Raw genomic sequence first — 25,086 nt, 5'->3', positions numbered from 1 at the left:
GGCACAGGCCTCCTCTCACAGGGAGAAGGATTGAGCGGTAACCACCACGCTAGCTCTAAGTATGTGGGGTGGTAATTTCAAACTTGATAGTCCAGATTTCCTCAAGTTGTCTTCCTTCTTTCTTCTCAATTAGGGAAAAAAATTTTTTGAATAAAGACGAAAATCACAGATCTTATGAATATGCTAATGAGCTAGTTTATTTGCATGTTTACAGTTAAAAACCTAAACTAAAAAATTTGATAATTGGTATGGATAGATAGCATAAAGCAATTTTTTTTGTTCAGATTTTTTAAAATATCTGGATCACATGTCCTAGTCCTTTTACACATTGACAATATCTTTATAAATAAGCAGAGTAGACTTCATAACACTCAAAGCTGTTGGTAAAAAAAAAAAAAAAAAAATATACAGCATTATTTAATTTTCTTGGGTTTTGAGATACTTTAGCCTAATAACAAAAGATTGTTCTAAAAATCTGAGCAAGATTCTCCACATGTCATATTCCTATGCTTATAACAAGGCGCTTATACCTCTACAAAGAAGCCTAGAATCCAGAACAATCTTATTAGGCGGGAGTATTTTGTCACAAAAGTAAGGCTGTTGGTACAACACATATATTAGGCAGGTTATGAGGGTGAATAGAGCGATAACCCTCGTTTGGAAGGCAAACGACCCTTAAATGGTGGGTTATATAGCAACTGAGTCAGAAGATTTACTCTGTAACTTATATTGTGGAGAAAATATTTGTAAAATTATCGTATTTGTAAAGTCCTATTGAGTAGTGTTTGAGACTTGAGACATGTATGCTTAGTAAGTATAGCACATAGTCCAGGACATCATCATCATCATCATCCTCCGAGCCTTTTCCCAATCATGTTGGGGTCGGCTTCCAGTCTAACCGGATTCAGCTGAGTACCAGTGCTTTACAAGAAGCGACTGCCTATCTGACCTCCTCAACCCAGTATCCCGGGCAACCCGATACCCCTTGGTTAGACTGGTGTCAGACTTACTGGCTTCTACATAGTCCAGGACAAAGTCACAATATTCTTTACACATTAATAAAGTTACATAACCCTATATTTATTCTTAACTGAGCCCTAGATATATGGGCTGCGGGTTGTTCGAAAGAGATACCGCGGCCCTGGTACATAAAAGGCCTATGACGGAACACGACGGTTTTTGGTCAGTAAGAGTCTGACACTCCCTCACCGCTGCTAACCCACAGCGGGAGGGGTCATTTGATTATTTTTAACGTCGGAAAAAAAAAGCCCTAGATATATAGATATAGAATGCCTAGATTCCGGGGTACAAGGGCTCAGTACCTACCAATAGTAAGTAATAGTAGTAAGTATTACATATGATATGAAAATTCAGGTTCTTACCTTACGTGACAACACCTCTGAAATTCTTTGCTACCGAATTTTGAATATACATAGGTACGGTAATAGAAATAAAACAGAGAAGATATCTAATAGATATATTTGACAATGTTCTTTGCTCAATAAAATAGGTACCTACTTATAGTTCAGTAAACATTCTGACTCCCTATCCTAGTGGCAACAACGAACCAAATAAAACGTAGCCGATCTTTATCTTTGTTACTGAACCTATACTGTAGGTACAAAAGCAGTGACCGCAGCTTGATTTGACAGAATTAATTGACCACTTGGCCTTCAGCAGGATTAAGGCTAAACTTTTATTTCGGTCAAACACGCTTTCAAGCGACAAAGCGGCTTACTTATATTTGTTATTTGAGTAGTAAGCTGGTGAAATTGGTCGATGTGAGTTTCCGACTTCCTATAATGTTGTCGAATTGTTTTTCTAAATGTCGCTGGTTCTGTGAGATTACATATATTTGTAGGCAAAGAAAATAAAGGAATGACTTGTTTTATTAGTAATAAATGGTATGTAGGGCCAGGTCATTACTAGAACGTTTTACAACACATTCTTGAAATTGATGTAGTTTGTATCAACTTTTTTGAAATTGCTGTCGTTTGTTACAATAATTCTGCCCGGTAGTAAAACTCCTTCTAAGATAGCTTTTGCTTTACCACCAATGAAATAAATGTTAGTTAATTATATGAAATCGGTAGCTATTACTTTAGATACAGTCACCAACAAAAATAAATGCAAAATCAAACAATAACTTGAATGCAAAAGATGAACAACGTTGACACCCATATTTTTGTTGAGTCTGACAGATAATTACTGGATATTTTAGACTTCAGTTATTTCGTTATTTTAGATACTAAATTGACTTTTGTTGGTGATCGTACCAAGCTATATTAAACATCGTTGGATGCTAAATACCAGCAATTTAGTACAAGTGCTTCTTTGAAAACATAATTGTCTAATGGGTTTTGTGATCAACAGTAACAGTCTTATCTTGCAATTTCGTCCATTTTGTCCATGATAAGGACGAAATATGGTCGGCTGTTAGACCGTAATCCATTAAACTTATTTGCAGTTGTCTCCCGTTAAATGGAAGAAAAATCCACTAGGGAGTTATGGAATAAACCAATTCGAAAGAATAAACAATGATGAAACAGTATAGATTAATGCAGGTATATAAATAAACTTTATGCTTTTTATTCTTTCAAGTTCAATCTCTAAATAGATTTTGATGAAACTAAAATTACGTTTCACCTACATCAAAATAATACAGGCTTCTTTTTATATCACGGTTCAATAATTCATCTGTGAGAAAACTTATGAACCGGGAAAATTAACGTGCACGTCTTAAAACAAAAGATAAACTTAGATGGCCTTACTACAAAAACTTTAACCACTGTTTTACACTTGTCTAAAAAAAATGTGGCTCCAAAATGAACCATATGTCAACGTCATAATTTGTCATTTTTTTAGACAAGTCTTAAACTGACGTTAAAAAGTTTTTGTGGTAAGACGGAGAACATTTAAAGGTTCATAGAAGCACTGAATTATCCCAAAGGCGTTACGTAACAATTTCAAGCTCCGATCCTCACAATACAAATATAGATGTAACTGTCTCTTGGAAAGAAAGTATTCGTTCTTCGAATAACTTTTAATACCAGTCAACAGTATGTACAAGTTAATATATAGGATTTAAGCTGTTACGTACACAAGCAGGATCGAAGTTCTACTTAAGTAACGCAGATTTTCCTCAACTTATATTTATAAATGCCTATGTAGGTTTTAATCAGCTGTTGCGTACACAATGAGAATCGAAGTTATATTTAAGTAACGCAGATTCTCCTTAAATGTTATACTTGATTCCATAAAGTTCCTTCGATTTTAAACTTTTTACAACAGACAGCTCTAAATTGTCTAGCGAATTGAGCATTCTTCCCTCTTTGGTGTGCCTTTCAGGTATCTGCTAGCATTATTTTTAAATTATCTACAAAATATAAAACAGAAAAGAAAAAGAAAAGAGATCGCTTTTAGCGATAAGACCGCCCATTGTGTCACCGACTTCAAAATTTTTGTTTGTTCTTGTTGTTTTTTTTAATTGGTGTGCATAATAAAGAATATATCTATCTATCTATCTATCTAAAGCAGTCTTAAAACGTTTGAACACAAGCTTTCTGCCATCAGTATAATTTCAAGATGGTCACCAACCACGTAACCAAAAACTAACACCATTCATGAAATTAAAAAGAAATAACCCACCCACGTTTAGGTTTCAAAAAGAGAACCTAAGTTCAACCATAATATCGAAGTGTTTATTGATTTCTGACACTTACGCGAATATTAGACATTTAAATAAAACAAAAAAGCAACATTAGATCGAAGTGTTTCTTTGGAGAAAATTCTTCAAAGCTCAAATAGAGCGTTTTACTGTAAGAAAACAGTGCTAACAGCTCCAATGATGGATTGCACCAATCATTTGCGTCATTTCTCGGCAATCTATTCCCTTCAGTATTCCAAGAGATGACAGGCGGAGTAATTCACTTTATTCCTTACTTCCCCGCGATATAGATGTTGGCAATGACAATTTGATTGCTTTTCTCGCGATGGGACGTCCAATACATTCATGTTTTGGAATATTTAAATAGAAAATAGAATATTGTAATAGGGCAGTCAACAGCCGGAAAGTTTGACGAGCAGTATTACCAAAGGGTATCGTTTTTCCCTAGGTAACTGGATTGAGGAGGCCAGATAGGCAGTCGCGCCATGTCTCAACTCAACTCAACTGCATCCAGTTAGACTGAAAGCTAACTTCAACATAGATGATTACATTTAGGTAGTAGGCTAGGTAGGCCCGTACCTAGTGACACAATACTCTAATTTTCATCAAGAAACTACATATCTTTCTGGCACACACCGACCAAAATCTATCAAAAGTCTTCACACATATTCTACTGATACATCTAGGTATAACACATTCTACTGATGCGTAAAATCGTGCCTAAATCCAAGAACGCTATCAAATAAAAAGGTAGACCAAACTCAAGGTCACACCAACTCCTAAAAATAGGTACAAACTTTTATGTAAGTCTCACAAAATAACCGTCTTGTTTCATAAGAAAAGGGATTCTGTCTCACCCTTAGTTTTTACGATAACACTATTATGTAAGGCCGTAAGACCCTTCGGACCTCCGTCTATTTTGCCGTGTTTAGCAACATTAGGCTTCGGGAGAAAACAAACGTTGCGGATATTTTGGACAAAATATGTTGTCTTGAGATTGAAGGAATAAAGGGCCTTTTCAGTTGTGTTTGTAACATATTTTTTTTCGGCTGTTTTTGTTGAAGGTTCAAACTTTGCTTATCTTGTGTTGGAGGCTTATGAACTATGGTAGCTTTTTTATTAACGTTGTGGCCGTTTTTGGAGATAACAACGTTCTTTTTGGCAAAGTTTTCTTTACATCAAATCGACTGCTGTTTTAAGATCTCGACAAAATATTTTAATACCTAGAACTTTTAATTTCCTGTAGCTTAGTTCTGCACTTTAAAAATCGCTAGAAAAAATACAAAACTCTCACTATAGATACAGGTTATTGCACTCTCTGCAGATGTTGAAAATCCGTTTATTTGGTCTAGACTTTTATTTTTGTTTCTGAATCTTTTAGTATCAGATGAAACCGCGTTCATTATTGAGAAAGCTTGCAGCAGATGGTAGATACTTTAATAATAGTATTGAACGGTAGCTCTAGACTAAAGTTTATGGTCTTTTCTGAAAGGGGTATTTCAGTTTATTTGAATTAGGAATCGCGAAAACAAAAGAATAACATAATGATGGATTGATTAGGTTTTGTACAGAGGTACTAATCGAATTATGAAAATGAAAACATGAAGTTGATGGAGATGCACCATTTAACTTTAACGAAAACTAGCCTATAAGTTGACGTATCCTCATCGACTATTGGTCAAACAAGCGATTTAACAGCTGAAAATGCTTCGATTATCGTTATAGTTAAATGGTACAAGGCATCGTCAGTATTGCCGATTATAACAATGTCATACTTAAGTGACACTTCTCCAAAGCCCTAGGTCTCTATGATCCCGTACCTGCTTATCTACCATTAATTATATGTAGGTATTAATACGTTTATTTTATTATTCACAGGCATATTGGCATGTGACGCGGGCGCAGTGAGCGGCATGCGTGGCGAGCGCTCGACGCGGGCGGCGGCCTCGCTCGCCGCGCTCGCGACGCTACTGCTCAGCTTAACGCAGCGTGGCTCCGCTGAAATTACATCTGGTAAGTCTTTATCGGCCTAGATTTTTCATACTATGTTAGGGTCTTAAAGTCCGTCGTAATATAGCTGAACCTTCTCTCTCTAACCTTCTCAACCTACCTTGCCAAGCCGATATCCCTTGATAAGAGTCATTATTATCTGCCCAGCATTTAACTATGTTGGTTCTTTAAGTCCATCTTATAATATAGGTAAACCTATTTAACCTCCTCAACTTGACTGGAGACCCCGTATCCCTTGATAAGGTTAGTTTCTAGCCACCCGGAACGACTGTCAAACACGTCGAGGTCTTTAAATCCATCTTAATGTAGCTGAATTTATCTAACCTTCTCAACCTACCTGGCCAAGCCGATATCCCTTGAAAAGGCTAATTTCTAGTCACCTGTAATGACTGCCAAGTATGTTGGAACAAATCACTGTGGAAACCCACAAGCTTTAATGTGTATCCTGAAATACGGAGGAACTTTTTCTCACATAGGAGGTCACCCATCCACTGCTGTGAAAGCATTCTAATAGTATTCGTTCCTTTATTCAATCGAGATAAAGCTTCTTTTTTATAGTAAATATACGAGAAAGTTCTCTTATACTAGTATTCATCTTTTATTTAATCATTCTTATTTCGCGAGTAAAATGTTAATGTTAAGTATGGCTTTCACTAGATACCGTATCGTGACTGACAGGTAATTGTGTACATAGCTTTACACTCTTTGAAAGGTATTATGCCGTATTACACTTTGTTCACGCGTGAAGCTTAGTTGTAAGTCCCTTTACGATGCCGACACCATTTTTATATCTACAGGTTTCTATATATTTTGTACAGGTAGGCAGAAGCAATATGAGATTCCGCACCAGTTAATATAAAAGGGGGTGCATGAATGTCCGTAGAAACTGGGATAAGACGTTTCATATCTAAAATTCTTATGAGGTTTATTAGAAGAAGTGTTATTTTAACAAGGTAAATACCTACGCCATACTACATTACATTATTGAATTATGTTTTAATAGTTCTAAAAAAGATAATTATACTCTAGGCGTTTTGTCCAACAAAAATGAATTAATTTGAATATTTTTCTCATTCATCATCCTCCGAGCCTTTTTCCCAATCATGTTGGGGTCGGCTTCCAGTCTAACCGGATTCAGCTGAGTACCAGTGCTTTACAAGAAGCGACTGCCTATCTGACCTCCTCAACCCAGTTACCCGGGCAACCCGATACCCCTTGGTTAGACTGGTGTCAGACTTACTGGCTTCTGACTACCCGTAACGACTGCCAAGGATGTTCAATGACAGCCGGGACCGGAATATTTTTCTCATTAAAACCGTTTATAGCTTAGTCCGCTTAGTCCTACGTACCAACTATACGCATTAACAATACCAATAAAAGGGGCCTAAACATTTATAACTAAGAAAATAAAATAAAACAATTCTAAGTTAACATGATACCTACAAAGTACACTGTCCATTTGATCCTCGTCTAATCATGACACCAGTAACTCGACCGTAAACCGAAGTGCTTCGATCACACGGAACGACTTGTCACGTCACTACCCGTTACTATGTAAGTGCTAACAGTAGTTTGTCATTGAATGAGTTCTTTTTATGGAACACTGGACTGTGTTAGTCGAACCTGTAAGGTTTGCTGTACTAACAAAGGCTCAAAAAGTATAAGGATTTTCTAATACAGGTATATTATAATATGACGTGCTTTGATCAAAAACGTTAACGTGTTGTAATAAAACCACTACGATTAGCTAAACATACAAACGCTTGAAAACTAAAAATCGCGTTAAGTTTAGTATTAGGATTTACTAGTGTACGTAACTAATTTAAGTGTAGTATTACAAAGCAAAGGTTTTCAATAAAACAGATTCACATTCATTGTTCTCACGTCTTTCGTTACTAAGTAAGTACTAACAGTATTTTGTGATTGAATGAGTTCTTTTTATAGAAGACCATACTTTGTTAACAGTAACAACAGTCACAATGACACTAAAAGGTTTGTGTGGTACTGACAGTCGCTGAAAGATCACAAAAACTCGCTGAAAAATCACATTTCTAGCAATATACTACTTTAACTACTAAATTACATAAGCTTAATATTATTCGCAGGCATAATTATGAGGGTTGACTAACATTTTTAAACTAAGCAAAAAAGTAATTATCTAGTTGTTGACGGATAAGGCCTTAATAAGCCCTGAATTACAGGAGCCCAATTTTTAAGAGGACTCAACTAATGAACGCCGATTTAATTGGTGCTCTTCACAGGATTTCTGCCCTTTAGGAAAGAATATTATTTTACCCGTCGGTACCTTTTTTTGAAGGGATTAAGTATAGGCTGAATTTCAAGCAGTACAATATCCATTTTACTGAATCCGCATGATTCTCTTCTGCATCCATATAGACTGATAAATCAGAACGGACATGGACTAGACGGAGATTCGCTTATGTTATTACAGCCACATTCTGTTCTCTATACCAGATTCGTACACATTATTTGGTGTCTCTTGTCCTGGCACTAAGTTTTGTTCATTATTCAACTTCGATGATTCCGAGAAAAATACTTCATTGTTTCCAGGACCTTCATATCGAGATCTGTTTACGCACAAGAAAATTAATCCATCAATTCGATATCCCTTGTCATTTTATTATGAAAACGGGAAAACAAATTGGACCCAAATTCTAATTTAACTGATACCAGTTTGCGATCAATTTAGAAATATTTCAGAAACAAAAACCAACTTTAATAAACCACGTGTCGGAGCTGAATTTTAAACGAATTCAGAGGAAAGTTAATTAGTTTCAGTGTAAATAACATTTATATTGTACCTACATTTTGGAGCCCTTCTAGTCAAAGTTGTAGTAAAACAATTATACGCTTTCATAATTAAACCTTCACAAATTGTGTTAGCTAGATATACTTTATGGACAGAAATAAAAATTTGTAAAAAATATTGACTCTTAGTAACATTATAATATGTACAAGGGAACTATTTCAAAGGTTTTGTCATCCATAATTTTTTTCCATAGTATGGAGACAGTGACTGAGAAAAACTTGAATTCTTGATGAATCGGCCAATTGTAATTATAAAACTATGTTTTTCTTGGAAAACTTAATAAGCTTAAAATTAGAAAACTTTGAGATTGTTATTTCGTATAAAACAAGTCTTTATCTCGGGATTTTGGCTACCAAAATAACTTGCTACGATTCATCAGTATCTAAAAAAAATATTTTCTATCAACTCCACTGTGCAGAACCTAGCAAAAAAGCACCTAATTAATTAAAAAATAAAATTCTCCTATGAATAAAACGCATAATGAGGTGGTCTAATGACAATTGACGCGATCACCGCCTAGCATGGTTCTATGTAATCAATATAGCGGTGCAATGAACCGCACTGCAGTCACTGAACGCACCGCTATTACCCTCAATAATAGGCTGACGGCTTATTTCCTAGTAGGCCGTCAGACTGGTCGCAGCTGGGTGGGCTTGGTCATGATGATGACACGTCATTATGGGATAGGTAAACTTTTTTTGATGTTGTCTGGCATAAACCTACGCGAAAATTCCATTTTTAAAACGCTTACATACATAGTTAGAAGTGAAGCTTCACTTGTAACGTATGTATGTAAGAAAATCTTGAAATCTTAATTCGACCCACTTCCCGGTCTTCGAATAGGATAAAATTTTGCACACGCTCTGAGTTCTGATGACAATACATGACTAGCGTGTTATTTTTTTTTACTATAATTTTTTTTATAGCTATATAGTTGGTTAATATCGTTGCATAAACGCAATACTACATGGATCATAAACTCTTCCATCCATCTATTCATCATAGCTTGGTACTTTGAGGTAGACTCAACAGGCTTGTCTAAACGAGTTTCATCGTTAGCGAACCTATTTCTTCACAGAGATTCCAGGGATAATTTATGTTAGGTACAAAATACTTACCTATTGATCAGTCTCCGTGAAACATCAGTCATTAGGACCTACTTTATGTTATTTTTTTTTTAATTATCAAGGCCGAAAACTTTTGTTGGCCATTTGACAATATCGGAATATTCGAATCTTTACTTCTATTTTGGAAATTGCTTTCGTCATCTTTAATAGCTTGGACAAAATACATTTTAAGTCTTGTCTATTCTCCCACAGATCCACTAAGACGAGGCCTGTATGGTGACCTGTGTTCCACCGTGGAAGACTGTCACTTCCCAGAGGCGGTGTGTGACGACGTGCAGAAGACATGCCAGTGCCACCCTGACGTGCCAATCAGCAATTACAAGGACAAATGTGGGAAACGTAAGTGTTATTGGTAATCTTATGACCCAGAAAATATGGTTCAAACTTCTTTGAAGATCTTTTGAAGTCTCTTGAGACTTGTGGATGCCTGCTGCAGTGAAGAAATTACCTGCTCTTACTAATAATAATTTTATTCAATTCACAATCGGCTTAGCTACATAGTTCCTTATACATTACTTATTTGCAACATTCTCTGCAAATTAGGCGAGAACGTTTGAAGTTTTTATATTATTCTGTCTTCTGAATACATGTTCGTTACTACAATAAAACATTGAAATGTATGTAGATTTGCGGAATTGCAACGCTTTTGGCGTTTACTTTAATTTCCATTTCGTGATTTTATTTAGTACGCTGCCACTCAAATTGGATATCTGGGTCAGTTTTATTGCAATTTATGAACGTTGCCTTTTATTTGATGTAATTGGTTCACGGGGCTATAAAAATGCAATCGTAAAGCCAAACTACCCTTTGGTGAAAAATATTTTTTGCTTGCGGTATTTCCGACCTAATAGAAACATCAAACCTTCAGGACTCCTCTGGTGTCCATAGGCGATGATAATCGCTACCTGCCGGGAGTTCCCCCTGGTCATAAGTTTCACTAACCTATTCCTGGGTTGAGAAATAAAAGACTGTACTCTATATGAGGAACGTTATGTTTTTCGTCTATGAATTTCTTGATAACTGAGTTATGCATACGATGACAGAGATCCCTACATATTTAAATTACCTCCTAAATGGAAACCTTCTGTGTTCAAATGTGGAAAAGTTAGTGACATTTGTGTGCGTCACTGTGCCGGAATCTTGCCTTTTACGAAGTCGTGTAAACATGAACATTTTTGAGTCCGTATTCATCCCTCGGAGATTTGATATAATTGTTTTTGCCCGTCCCCCAGTAATGGAAAACATTGTGAGGAATACAATGTCGCTACATTTTCTTTTTGAATAAATTATTCATAACTTCGTGGTTTTTGTGAAGCTCCATTTTGTGTTTTATTACTGACAGACTAAAGGACAGAAATTGTTCTTGTAAAATGTAAAGTGAGCGCTTTCTTGTTGAAGAAAAATCTTTCAGGAATATTAAATTAAAACTCTTTCAAGATAGATCGCATGATACTGTTCTTAAAGAAACTGTTGCTACTTTTAAATAATAATTTAATTATTTTTAAGAAACTATGTATGTAGGTACAACTTAGTAAGGACTTTTCAAGCTTAGTCATGAGCTCAAAACAAGGTCGTCTCATACTTAACTGGAAGCACTAATTATGAAAATAATGTGGAGAAAGTTATGATTTGAAAAACACGAAGTTATTCATACTTCCACTAACTTTGTTTGATATAAAAACTTTTGCTTGTGCATCAGAACTTGTTCTTTGAAAGTCGTTATGAGTAGTGAGTTGGTGAGTCAGGTCTTTTGTTGGGTGACTAATATTTCCCAAAATACTGCTTAATAATAATTTTGTCGAAAATAGGTCGGATTTTTGTGTCTCAAAATTTCGAATTTAGCAACGGGGCACTTTGAATATGTTAGTGAAAGTCCAGTGCCATAATCTTTTAATGTTGAAATCTGTCGAAACTCTTCAATTCGGATAGGTTAACCTGCTGGCGTCTGTACTTACCTCATCATCCTCTGAGCCATCTTCCCAACTATGTTGGGGTCGTCTTCCAGTCTAACCGGATTCAGCTGAGTACCAGTGTTTCAAGAAGCGACTGCCTATCTGACCTAATCAACCCAGTTACCCGGGCAACCCAATACCCCTAGGTTAGACTGTAGGTACTTACCTATTGCTTAAAAAAATAAAGGCTAATATCACTAAGTATCCATAATTTATTTGAATATTTCTTAGGAAAAATGTGTTCCTTTTACGCGACTAAAGAAATCTCCTTTTTAAACTCCGTACCTAGATATGAAATTATGTGCAGTTCTTTCTTTGTTCGCGTTTCAAATGTCAAACATATTACCACAAGAATGGCATTAGTTCATATAAATGTTAATATAAATAGTTCTTGCTTAGGTGACTATGTAGCCATAAGTTTCTTATAAAATCACGTTTTCTTTGAACTTACGAGAACGTTAAATATAAATTATAACCCTAAGGTACAAAGGTATGATTCATTCATGAATGTGCTTTAAGTCGTTTTTTTTTTATTTGTTTAGTGAGTCATCATTAATTTGCATACTTCATGGTTATAAACTCCTTTGTTGTTTTTTTACACAAATTAAATACCGACTGAAACTTATTTACTTATTAGGATTCTCTAAATTGTTATGGTGTAGAGTGTAAGCAATTACGTGTTTGATCTTCTCAATTCGACACACTTTCTTTCTTCGTTTAAGACTGGTTATCAGACTTTCCGACTTCTTACTAACCGGTAGGACTGCTAAAGATCTTCGAATGTATCTACTTTTTATATGTTTAATTTTGCAAACCTTGCGGTAGGATATGGTCAATGCTCCTTTTGTTAAATAATATGAGATCCACATGTACCCGCTATATTCGCAAAAATAAATAAGTTTTTATTTTTGAATGCTGACAGCCGGGACACAAAGTGTCTTGTTGCTTGGCCTTGTTGTTCGATCGACCCGTGTTACTGTAGTATATTATATATTTGTTACAATTAAATAACAAGCAATGAGTATTTTTCCATAAAAAGTTTCACAATCGATGGTGCCATAATGCATATCGCGTGTCCACCTCCTAATATAATGCAGCAATTCAGTCCTTGGTTGTAACTGTTGTAAGTAGGATACTAAAGTCCTTCGCATGTTTGGTGTTAAATGTCGTATGTTTTGTGTTTCCTTGGCATAATTAGATTTATCTTAATAAGAAATCTGAGTCAAATGCTTTCGTACGGACTTGAAAGTCTATGAACCTATCAAATGCAGATTAAATAAATATTTTGTTGTTCATCTTAAAGTAATAATTTAAATTGTTTTGGCGGCTTTTGTCAGAATTTGATTTTGTAAAAGTAAAACAAAAGCCGATACTTTTGAACTAATTTGGATTCACTATTTTTACCATGGTGGTTGAAAATACTTTTGATCAAGCAGTGTTACTATTTTACCTTACGACAAAATGGCCCAACCGATTACTACCTAGGTGAAATATTTCCCTCTGGATACAAAACAAAACTGCTCTTAACAGATCAAATATCAATTATTCTCAAAGCGAACCGTATCAATTAAACCTTCAATTTATATTCCAAGATATAAACCCAGCGAAGCATTAACAGCTATCGATCGACATTGAGTCTCCGTTCACAGTCAAGTGTGGCGGGTCACGCTCTTGCCGGTAGAACGTTACCATGGCAACGGGCTATAGGCTTGGTTTATGAAGGAAGATGGCGGATATAATTATTATACTTATTCGTGTTTTATAGGATGATGCGGTATTGTTTTGTGTTTTGGCGTTATACTAACAGATACTAGGTAGGTATAAATCTGAAGAGTTTCTCGTTTGTTTGAAGTTGCCAGTCTAAGGAGCTTCTGGTGTTAGATAGCCCATTTCCTGAGGACCTATTTAGGCTGTTTATCCTGTTGTGCCGAATAGTTGTCTCGGGATGCGGCTGTTACCGCGTGAAGAAGCCATAGCTGTATCTTTCTTTCTTTCTTATAAAAAGCTCATGACTATTACTATAGTAATGTAGTTTCTAATCAAACTACAACTATTAAATGCTCCTAACTTCGCTCATAGCGTATGGGAAAAGCAGATTGTAACAATTTAGTATTCATGCCTCATACTAAATTCTATTCCCATTTAGATCCCCAATCACGATTCCACTGATGAAAATTGAAGTCAAAATCAAAACGAATTTCCTCGAAACGGTTTATTATTTGAAATGCACTTCAAGTTGTGTGTTTCATTTACTTCATTTTTTTCCGAATCAGTCAATTATTGCGAAAAGTTACTTTCATATATTTTGTTTTACACTTATAATCAATAGTGGCTGGTTTTCCTCGCTATCCTTCAATTATATTATTTATTTCACCTTATTGAACAACCAATGTTTAATTCGCTCCTCTGCTCTACTTTTAATGACTGCTTTTGTTGGTTCGCAGTCATGACCCATGGATGTCGAAAATGCTTTGATGATTTTAGGGAATATCTCGATATAAAAATTAACCTACTTTGCAATATTAAAAATAATAAGAAAAACATTCCTAAATTAGACACTACTTGTACTAATTAATCCAAAGTCTTCTATGCGTACCAGATCTATAGCACCACAACCAACATTATTATCTCGATTACCTTTCCGATTATTCAATAAAGGTACGGACGAACACTCCTACACCCTGAATATAGATAAGCAGTAGCGAAAATTCGAGAAGTCCGTTACAAATGACTTGGAAATCTCTGGACCCCCAAAAGGGTCTATGAATAACGATTCCATTAGCCGATAGGGTGAATCTTTTATTCAACATGGGAGAAAAGCCAGTGGTTTCTGTTTCCGTTTTATCCTTCCTCCTTCCTAACCTCTAAAAACATTTTAAGACCAAAATAAGCTAAATCGGTCCAGCCATTCTCGAGTTTTAGTCAGACTAAAGAACAGCAATTCAATTTTATAAGAAGATGATAAAATAATATAAGGAAAGATACAAGTCATTTAATAGCGGCCCTGTTTTACAGCACCGTAATGATCACAAGAGTTAGATATGTACCTCTTTAAGAAGGCACTCTTTTTGTATTATAATATTAAGCAATTTGAAACATCAACAAGACCAAAAATCGATTTAAATTCATCAGCATTCTAGAACTCATTTGCATGATAAAGTCACACTAAAACATTTCACGGTTTGATAAACACCCTAATTTCAACCCTGAATTCTCTGAATAATTGCCGTGAAACAACGTCACAGAATTTATAATACAAAATGACCTTTTATTTTCTACCATCTGGAAAAGGGACAGAATTATCTCGACACGAAATTTCATAGTCAAATCATTTATTTTATTTAGGCCTTTACAAGCACTTATGAACGTCAAAAATATAACTAAAGTTCGGCCATTCAGAGAATGCGTTCCTGACACGTCGCGATTGAACTGACGACGTAACTTTGCAATGGCGTTGCAGTTACGATAAAAATATTTTTGCTGGTTGTTTACCGTTTTAACAATTGAGGAGCATTAAAACAACATTATTATATCAATAATCAATGAATGTAGTTACGTCGTCAGTTCAATCGCGACGTGTCAGGAACGCATTCTCTGAATGGCCGAACTATAAGTCTGATTCTAGTTGCCCATTCCAAAAGTAGCTTCCTATGGAGAAAAACGGGCAAGAAACTCCATGGTTACTCTTTTAAAAATAATATGGTATTACAGTTTGTACGTATTGATAACACAGTACATAGTAATTCATAGTTTAGGGTTAGGTTACATGAAAAACCGTTATATTTCACGACACGGGGTTCCTTTTGACATTACTCGTACATCACTATGAAGTTTTGGGTTCAAGAAAGCAATATTAGGTCATTTCGGTCAATCTGAAACTTATTTTGGTCAAGAAACTCGTCGTTTGGGATAAAAGTTTTCTTATTATTTTTGTGTGACGTTAAGATGATGATGGAGTGTTATTTTATTGGCGATATATCTTTATTATTATGGATTGTTTACGAGGTAATAATACTACAGAGGGGTCGACTAATATTCTGACGTTATACACGAACTTACAATATTAATTCAAGATACTATCCCTAACTTATCTTCAGTTTTTGGGAGGTACCTACGAATCTTCATATAGACCAAGATCCTATGAATCAGGATTTACACGTAACCTGTAAGGCATCTGCTTCAAATCAAAATCAAGCTTGTTTTTTAAGAACCCTCTGCCACGAAGAAGTAAATATAACATGCATACGCAATTATTCTGAGGACCTACTTCATAACGTCTGAATAGGTGAAAATCTAATTATAATTGCCATGATCGAGAACTTCAAGGGTCTGTTTGTCTTGAATAACCTATTTGGCCATTGTGAGCAGAACCTTAGAACCTCTTAGAAATCAGAATATACCAACCCAAAATAAACTCAAGATGAAATAATACAATATTGAATTTGAATACGCAAGCTATAATGAGGGTCGTTAACGGTTTCGGCAGAATTCATTACAATCGTTTGCGAGTTATTCGCGAAAACTCGAGAAAATACCTACCTAACAAGTTTCGTTTTATAAGGAGCTCTGAATTGTCGGTCATTAAGATAAAAGATGATATTCAGATAGCAATGTGGGTCTTTTAGGAGGTCTTTAGAGTAAATTGTCCCTATTTATAGTATTTATGAAACCATCAATTTAAGAATTTTGGATCGTGGAACGAAAAAATCGTCTGAGAGTTTTTTCGGAATTTTCTTGTTATATAAAATCAAAAAAATGTACAAGGTGTAGGTATATAAATCTTTTGTATATTAGAGGTCTTGTTCACCCAGATTTGAATAGGTCCATTGTCGAAACGACTGCTCCTGAGTGTAAAAGTAACTTAAGTACGAAGAAAACTAAGCACCAAGTAAGCTGGTTTTCGGTTAACTGCTTGTGTTTGAGCTTTAAGTTCAGGTGTTGGCAAAATTCCAAGCTTCTTACGTAAGTTTATTGAAGTTAGGACTTTGGGTCCAAGCGCCTACTATAACGCTTGTTTTATCCTATAGACAGGGTAGAGACTCTAGTCCCTAATTTATTTTTAATCCGCAATGAGTGCCTTCACTTTTAACAGGTATATTATTTGAGTCCATTCTTTTTATCTTAACTCTGTTTTTCAGTCATTAATATGTATATTATAATTACCTACATGTATTGATACCATTACTATTCAACTTTTCTGAATAATGACTGCTTGCTAAAATAAATACTTTGAGCACTTCGATTCAAAGACTGTTCAAGCAGATGGCATTTTTACTTAAGTAATTCAAGTACATCAGAATAATGTAAAACCTTCCATATCCAGGTGTAGCATGTAGTTCGCAGACTCCATTTTAACGATACATGTATATTTGTGTTTCCAGCTGCCAGCATCAACGAGACATGTATGTTTAACGAGCAATGTGAGGACGTGTACTTCAAGACAGAATGCAGGAACGAACGATGCGCGTGCAAGTTCGAAATGGTACCCGAAGTGACCGTAGATGGCGCTGTTATATGTACTTGTGAGTATTGTCACGTTTCTATCAGTGTACTTATATTTAGGGTGCGTCTACACGGTGCATATAGCTGGAGCAAGTTAACATGCACAAGTGAGAAGTGACAAGAGCACGCGGGTGGGCATTTTGCTTGGGTACATGCGCGAGTAGCTGGAGCCGTATGTTTTAACATGCATATACATAATACGCATGCATATACGCCTCAACATACGCAAGCTACTTGCACCGTGTAGATGCACCTTTAATTACTCATAGGTACGAGGAGATGGTTTTTGTTGTGGTTTCGGAATGGTAAAATGGTAACAAGAGCTATTGAGAGTGTACCTATTTCTTTTATTGCTTACTAGCTAATCCCGCGAACTTCGTTTCTTTTAAGCCTTCCCTGGACTTCTACAAACATTTTAAAAACAAATAAGCTAAATCGGTCCAGCCAGACTCGAGTTATAGAGAGACCAACGAACAGCAATTCATTTATATATTTATGATAAGATTATTGGGGTATTCCTATAAATAAAAGTAACGTCAACATTTCGGGATTTTAATATTTTAATCTAACACCAATTAGCCCTTCATATCACCATTTCCCCTTAACTTCAGTTCTAAATACTTTTTGACACTGGATAAAAACGAATCAAATCACATTTAAGTACCTGGAGGTTCAGTTTTAACATAACTTTAGCAATATATATTTAAGTACTAAAGTGATTAATCTCTTGTTCTAATATTTCCAGCGGTGAAGCCAGTGGAAGAGTCGACGAGGACTCTGGACCCGGCAATGATCGGAGTCCTGGTCGGCATGGCACTCATGTTCGTCATCATTTGCGTCGTGTTGCGGTTGTTTAGCAGGTAAATATTTATTCCTTACTTAATCGATTATATTGCCTCTATCTATCCATAGATGCTCGCAAGCGCGGCTGGGTCCCGGGTTCGATTCCCGAGTCGGGCCGAATTCGCTTTGTGGGTTTTAGAAACTTTCACGAAGCAATCCGGAGCATGGAAGTTGGTGATTGATACACCCGTGCATCGGAGCGTACCTTTGTACTAATCTACCTCATTACATTAAGAAGTGATTTGTTTATGTAACTGTGGATTATTAAACTTATTTATTTATATATAATTTGTGCTAAACATCGCTTGTACTTAATGTTTTCAGAGCGAGATGGAGGGAAAACCGCACGATCTTCAACACGCCCAACCCTCGGCTGATGAACGTGTCCTTGCTGAGGGATTCTAAGCTTTTGCATTCGCAGGTAACTTGTTCTGAATTCTATAATAATGTATATTATTTATTTATTTTTAATTAATTTCAAAGTGAAAGGGTAGTAAACACCCGTCATTATTTGTACCGAAAGTTCACGACAGATAACTCTGCAATTCTGCAGTAGTGTTTCTCGACAATATCTGTACAAACAAATGCGAAAAGATTCAAATTTTATTGTAAACTTCCAATTGCTCCTTTTTGGCCAACTCGATCGATGGACGTTAAAAAGAAGTCGAACGAAACGATCGAACAATTTAGCAAAGGAGTTATTTCCAAAAGCCACCTCATTGACTAGTTATGATACCTACTTTCTATACTATCCATGAACAACAATTTTTGAAAAATTTCAGGATCGTCGTGGGTCCCGCGTCAGTGTTCGTCCTCCTTCGAGACAGGCGAGCCAGCAGGAACTCAGACCTCACTCGCCAAGTCCAGGTATTCATATAGATAGATATACCAGGTCTACTTTTGCTAGACATGTAGGCGTATTACGTGTTTTGTGCGAAGGAAATGCTTTCTACTCTGCCATTTTTTAGCATACATTATGGGATAGTATTTTCGGATAATTTAATTAAAAATGTAATCGTCATCATCAGTCTTTTTTATTGTCATCAAGAATATAACATGTAGGTACCGCACATCAGTGGTAACTGCCATGCACCTTAACTCAATAGTAATAAGTACGATTTTCCTATAAAACTGTTACCACTGACCTGAAGTTGGCTGTACCTACATGTTATTATGATATCTAATAATTGTTTGCCTTCCCCTGAACACCTACAAATGCACAATGGTGAAATATTTTGGAAGAATAAAAAGTATTTCCTTCGAAAATATGTTTCGTTTGGAATTCTTTTTGAAATGTAATTAGTACAGTAAGTTGCAGAAGTAATAGTCATGTGTACTGAGGCTTGAAACTTAAGATTATAAATGAAAGAGACTTCGTAATGAGAACATTCCTATTAATGTCAATTGACGTCGATTAAAAGTATACTAACTTATTGATTTCAGGTCGTGCGAACTTTCCTATCACGTGAAATGTTCTTTGTTCTTACTGAATCCTTAACAACCAATCGAACACAAATAGACCTTTTGTCTTGTGATTTTTAAATTTCCATTATTTTTTTTAGATGTGAACTATTTTTGTCTAAGGCCGGTAATACGCGGACCGCTTGAGGTAGTCAGGGGCGACAGCTTCAAGCTGTCAACCGCCCGAATCCGTTGCAACTGCCTGAGCGGTTCGTGTATGTGCGTCCATAGAACTCTGCAGTTCACTGAGCAGTCGACCCGACTACTTCAAGCGGTCCGTGTATTGCCGTCCTAAGTTTCCATTACGATTTCTCAAACATTCTGTATAAGGTATTGTGCACTTGCAAAAGCCGCCTCGCCTTTATTTTTGCAGCAGACTGTATCTTGTGTACTGCACCAATGATGTGATAGATTTTATTTATAAATGTTTTTAACTATCTAAATGTGGTGTCTCCTAAAGTCCTTTTGATACACAATTTTAGGGGAACGGGCAAATTAGCACTGCAGATTTTCTTATTATTTGCGAACCAATATTTTCTATGAACAAAACAAAGTATTCTCAATACAATTTACAATACAATACCTTTAGTACAAAAGGGAAATCATCCTAACTTCTAAAAAAGGAAGTTTTTGCACAGCACTCAACAACAATCTGATTTTTTACACACTTTTAATTCATTGGGCTAACTTTTTGCCAAGCTTAGCTTTTTTACACATGTAAGAATAAAGATCATAGTACACACAGCAACATGAAAAAAGGTTGATAACCTTTTTCGTAGCCGTCAGGCGTAAATAACAATATAAATAATAACACAACCAATTTCCACGAACGCTGGTTGTGGTGAGAGGTGTGAGTGGTGGTATACTTGGGCATTTTATTGCTTGGCAAGGAAAGGCGGTTTTTATACCGAAAAGGCAGCGACGCGGCGAGCACTTTCAGTGAAATAATGTTAAACTAACTACATACTTAAAATACCAGTGAAAAATACCAGTAAAATACACACTGAAAGTGCTCGCCGCGTCGCTGCCGGCCGCTACCATTCCGGTGTGACTCGGGCCTAAGAGATCTGTGGCCGATCGCGTCTGTCACTATCCGCTGGTCGCGCGCGACAGTCGTGTCAGTTGAAAGGGAAGCTTAACAATTTAAAATTCTCTTGCCAAATATTGCCCGTTCCCCTCATCACTGACAATGCTAATCATGACTATTTCATGTATCGACAGCACGCCCTCATCAAAGTCATCAGCTACACCGAAAAACCTCAGGTTACATACGATGTCATATTGCTTGTTATGCTGTATTTATTTAGTTTTATATCTATTACTATCACGTAGGTACTACTATGTATACCGCACGATTAGGTCTCATGTGAATTTATTTGAATGTAGTAGGTTATTTTTATAAAATTGGAAGTAGCTCAAAGATATTGATTTCTGACACTCGAATATTAGAATAGAACTTACTTTTACAGATTTTATCGCGGTTATTTTTTTTTTGTCAATCCCTACTTTTCGGTCACGGAGTACCGTGACCATGGATACTGTAAAAGATCTGAAACGTCGGGATTAAATAATATTAATATCCAAAAAATCTGTAAACGTAGTTTTATTTAAATTTCTCAGAGACGTTCTTAATTTTCTTTAGTAGGTATGTCTGTCTAACCAGGTCTTTTATAAACTTATTTCTTCTAGAAAAAATATAAAGAAAATGATTATCCTATAAATACTTTATGTATTCTTTCCATCAATCTATTAAAAGTTCCATCAGTTTAACATCATAAAATAAATAGATCAAGTATTTAGAGTAGATTATATATTCTGATTTATTATGATATTATCTTCTTAAACCTACGTATATATTCACACACACCAATAAGTAGTATGGTTATTATTGTATTTCATAAACTATACCTATAATATCCACGCGATCTAAATAGTGACGTCACATTTTAGTTTACCGTATATCGTTGTCGTACCTACACCATTTGTAAATAGTTTACACAAAATATTTTGTTTTAAGCGACAATTAACTAATAGGTATCTAATAGTACTTACAATCTTTCCTGTCCCCGATTTCAAAGTACCTAGTTGATTAGATAGATTCGGTATATGTAGGAACATATGTTTTATTTCACGAATGCGGATGGACCATAAATGTGTGCGTGAATGTACATGCACGTTGTCTTGACGCGGCGACTCAGCCACTACTGAGCGTTCCCGCGCTTACGCATACAAAGACAATGTCTATGCATGTTTACACATACATGTATGGCTCACCCGCTTTTGTTAAATACAACATTATATTACAATATGCTACCCAATTTTTATTGAATTGCTGCTACCTAAATAGAATATCCAAATAATGCTTCAGCCTAGCTAATGCTTAAAACAGTTTAACTAGGCCATTTCATTCAATAAGTTCTGTAGTATAAATTTTCAGTAGACTTCACTATGTTACGAAGCTGAGAAATACCTTTTAGAAACATATGAGATATTCTAGCATGAAAGTTAAAGTTATTCATTAATTTATAAATTGATACAGATATTAAATACATGAATTTGACATTCTTACAAAATTTTAGAAAGATTTCCTATTAGAATAGACTAAATTCCAGTAAAGCTTTTCACTACCAAACTCTTATCTTCATTAAAAAGATTCACGGCATGTGATCTTTCAAAATCATGCTCAAAGCATGCTTTGCGTTCGTATTTTGAAAATTTTAAATTTGTATCTACACATTGCTCTTTGATTTCAGGGTCTCGTCGGGGTTCTAGGGCCAGCAGTGGCCACTCGGCGACATCTCTGCGGTCGGCTACTCTAAGGTCCCCGACCACTCCTGGGCCAACATCTGTTACCGTCGAAATTCGCGCTCCAGATGTGTAAAAAAATGACGATCATTTAAATTTTTAAATGATATTAAAAAAAAAGGAATGATGATACAAAGAATGAAGATTGTAAAGTTCAAAATGAATGATCTCGGTGATGATAACACGCATCTGAGTCTCTCAGATAGATGATATAAAAGTACTGTAAAAACCAGTCCATCGTTTAAATTATTTGTGATATATTATACCGATGGTTCAACAAATGTTTAGGCTTATATTCATCCATTTTATAGCAATAATGTGCACTATATCTGTCTATTCAGTCACTTGGAAAGTGCCTCAAAAGTTACATAACAAGTTTGATCCACATGAATATAATTTTGGTAATAAGATACAAATATAATAACACAAAGTTAGTAAGTAATGTTAAAATAATAGTTATTAACACATTCACAACCCAATATAAGTCACGTTTAATAGAAGTAGAGCACACTTCAACGATTCATAGATTAAAACAACTAGGTTTACTTACGTAAGCTTTTTTAGCAATAAAAAAGGAAGCTTTTTGGCAAACATTTTTGTAGTTTGATAGTTTAAACTTTAAATTGTCGATTATTAATAGTTAAGTCGTAATGGTTTCTTCTTTTCGGTATCCCATGTAAGTAACTATGCTAGATTCTACTCCCTGCCTTAGGAATAAAGTTTAGCTTACAATAAGCATCGTAGAACTAAATATTTATTTACGGGGACCATCCTCCATAAGGGAGCGATCAGAATTTTGAACGGTGGATATTTTAAATAAACGGTGGGAAGCTTCGACGCTGCTTTCTATACTATGAGACTTTTGAATTTTAGCTTTAAGAGCCATTCTAGCTTTTCTTTAACCATTTCTATGAGAGAGAGTTGTGAATCGAAGTTAAGATTTCATTACTGAGTTCTTTAGTAACATTACTCTTGTCTATGTGTAAATCGGGGAAATTTACACAGAGTAAAAATATAATAACTATTTCATAGGTTACTTCATTGCACCTCTGGAGCTTAGACCAATTTTTTCTGCAATGCGCACAAAATGTGAGTACATTAGTGGTTCTGCGATAAAATATTGTACAACGGCGAAAAGCGTAGGAAAAATGTATAGGAAAAATATATAAATTCAAAAAAATATCACCGTCATTAAAAAGTGTGGGTAATACTTCAATTAAGGGGAAGAATTGACGTATGGCCGATACTGAATCATTCACTGTGGAAAGATAAATTACTGTAAGCTATTGTACTTTTAAACATGATAAAAATATGCTCACATTGTGAAAAAATGTATTTCGTACACTGTGCTAGATATTACGTACCTACTGAAAATTTATGCTGTAATTTAATTATATATAAACTTTTATTATAATATAACTTATACTTCCCAAAATTGGAGTTTTATTTAGGACCTTGAGTAATTACTGATCCGGTTTAAAGTCTTTCAGTCCCATCTCAAAAAGAAAACCTCCCATTGTAAATGTTTGTGAATGTGATCAATAAAACCTTTTATAGATCGTAAAAAGTTGTTTAGTACATAGGGTTCCTGGGAGCATTCATAGACTGTGGCTGCTATCTTTTTGGTAAAAAATATTAACTATAGTTACTGCCATTGCCAATAAAAGTAAAGAGTGATCTCCATACATTTAAGCGTTCACCTGAAAAAGTAGATGGCGCTGATAATTAGCCTGGAAACTTCATCCTCTGCCGGTATTCACCAATGTTGCAAAGGGGGCGTTGTGCCCTATGACAAGTTTCAAGAATGTCCCGTAAGGTGGCGCTGTACCACAGAAATAGATAGGTTAGCATTAAAATTGGCATTAAATATTAAAAAAGAAATTGACCAATGTCTTTCAGGATAATAAACGAAACCCATTGCTAGGATTTTTGGAATTCTTGTCTATGTGCTGTTCATCTGTTGGTTTGTGCACGCATCACAAAAAATAGTCGAATTTAATGGAGACAAAGTTGACCTAAAAATAAAAAATGGTCTAGGTACCTATAACTTTGTCGTTGTTTCATCAAAATCGGCTGGGTCAGTCAAAAGATATAGGTAATTTAATGAGATCAAGAAATGAAATATGGGAGATTTTTGAGAATTTACCTTTAACTAGTAACACTATAAGGGACATGATGTTTCACAGGCTACTACTTTCAAAGATTAACGTCATCTTGCATCTAGATGATTTAAAATTGTGTTTATATTTAACTACATAAAACAGTATTTCTTAATTTTTTTAATATGCTTTTTTTTACAAAATTATTTTTTTATAATAAATTACAAAACACTGACAATTTTATCACATAGTGAGCTGCAATAATTGCTGCAATATTAAAAAAAACTGGCCAAGTGCAAGTCGGACTCGCGCATGAAGGGTTCCGTACTATTATTTATAAAACGGACAAAAAATCATGTTTGTTGTACGGGAGCCCCTCAAAATATTTATTTAATTCTAGTTTTCAATATTTGTTGTTAAAGCGGCAACAAAAATACATTATCTGTGAAAATTTCAGCTCTCTAACTATCACGGTTCATGAGATACAGCCTGGTGACAGACGGACAGACGTACGGACGGACAGAAGACCGAAAACAGTAGGGTCCCGTTTTACCCTTTGGGCACGGAACCCTTAAAATACTGCATTGGGTAGAAACATCTTATTTCCTTATTATATAGAAAAAGTCCGTTTTGTTTATTGACTGGAGCTTATGGCACCTCCGCTAGTCAGTTTGTTCTCCATGATTTGAAAACATAATACAGAAGGTCCACTTGAAGATAGTTCTGCCTGTACCATAAGGGAGAGTAAAGTACGTACCTAAGTAGCATAGAGTGTCAGACTTACTGACCA

The 25,086-nt window shown here is 35.5% G+C and overlaps 1 protein-coding gene across 2 annotated transcripts in view; it reads left to right on the top strand.

Moving 5' to 3' along the window:
• The window catches only part of LOC124632125, a 55,097-nt gene extending 31,465 nt beyond the window's left edge, over nucleotides 1-23,632 (top strand). For both annotated transcript variants that reach the window (XM_047166803.1, XM_047166804.1), the window contains exons 2-8: nucleotides 5,546-5,680; nucleotides 9,827-9,973; nucleotides 16,968-17,108; nucleotides 17,834-17,948; nucleotides 18,256-18,352; nucleotides 18,714-18,798; nucleotides 22,146-23,632. In XM_047166803.1, coding sequence (XP_047022759.1) covers nucleotides 5,581-5,680; nucleotides 9,827-9,973; nucleotides 16,968-17,108; nucleotides 17,834-17,948; nucleotides 18,256-18,352; nucleotides 18,714-18,798; nucleotides 22,146-22,273 — 813 coding nt within the window. In that variant the 5' untranslated portion in view covers nucleotides 5,546-5,580 and the 3' untranslated portion in view covers nucleotides 22,274-23,632. The remainder of the gene's footprint in view (nucleotides 1-5,545; nucleotides 5,681-9,826; nucleotides 9,974-16,967; nucleotides 17,109-17,833; nucleotides 17,949-18,255; nucleotides 18,353-18,713; nucleotides 18,799-22,145) is intronic.
• Nucleotides 23,633-25,086: the final 1,454 nt, after the last annotated feature.

Source organism: Helicoverpa zea, chromosome 7 (assembly GCF_022581195.2).
Source record: "Helicoverpa zea isolate HzStark_Cry1AcR chromosome 7, ilHelZeax1.1, whole genome shotgun sequence".
In the NCBI taxonomy this organism is placed as follows: domain Eukaryota; kingdom Metazoa; phylum Arthropoda; class Insecta; order Lepidoptera; family Noctuidae; genus Helicoverpa; species Helicoverpa zea.
The sequence above is the reverse complement of the archived record's forward strand: the minus strand, read 5'-3'. Positions and strand labels throughout refer to the sequence as shown.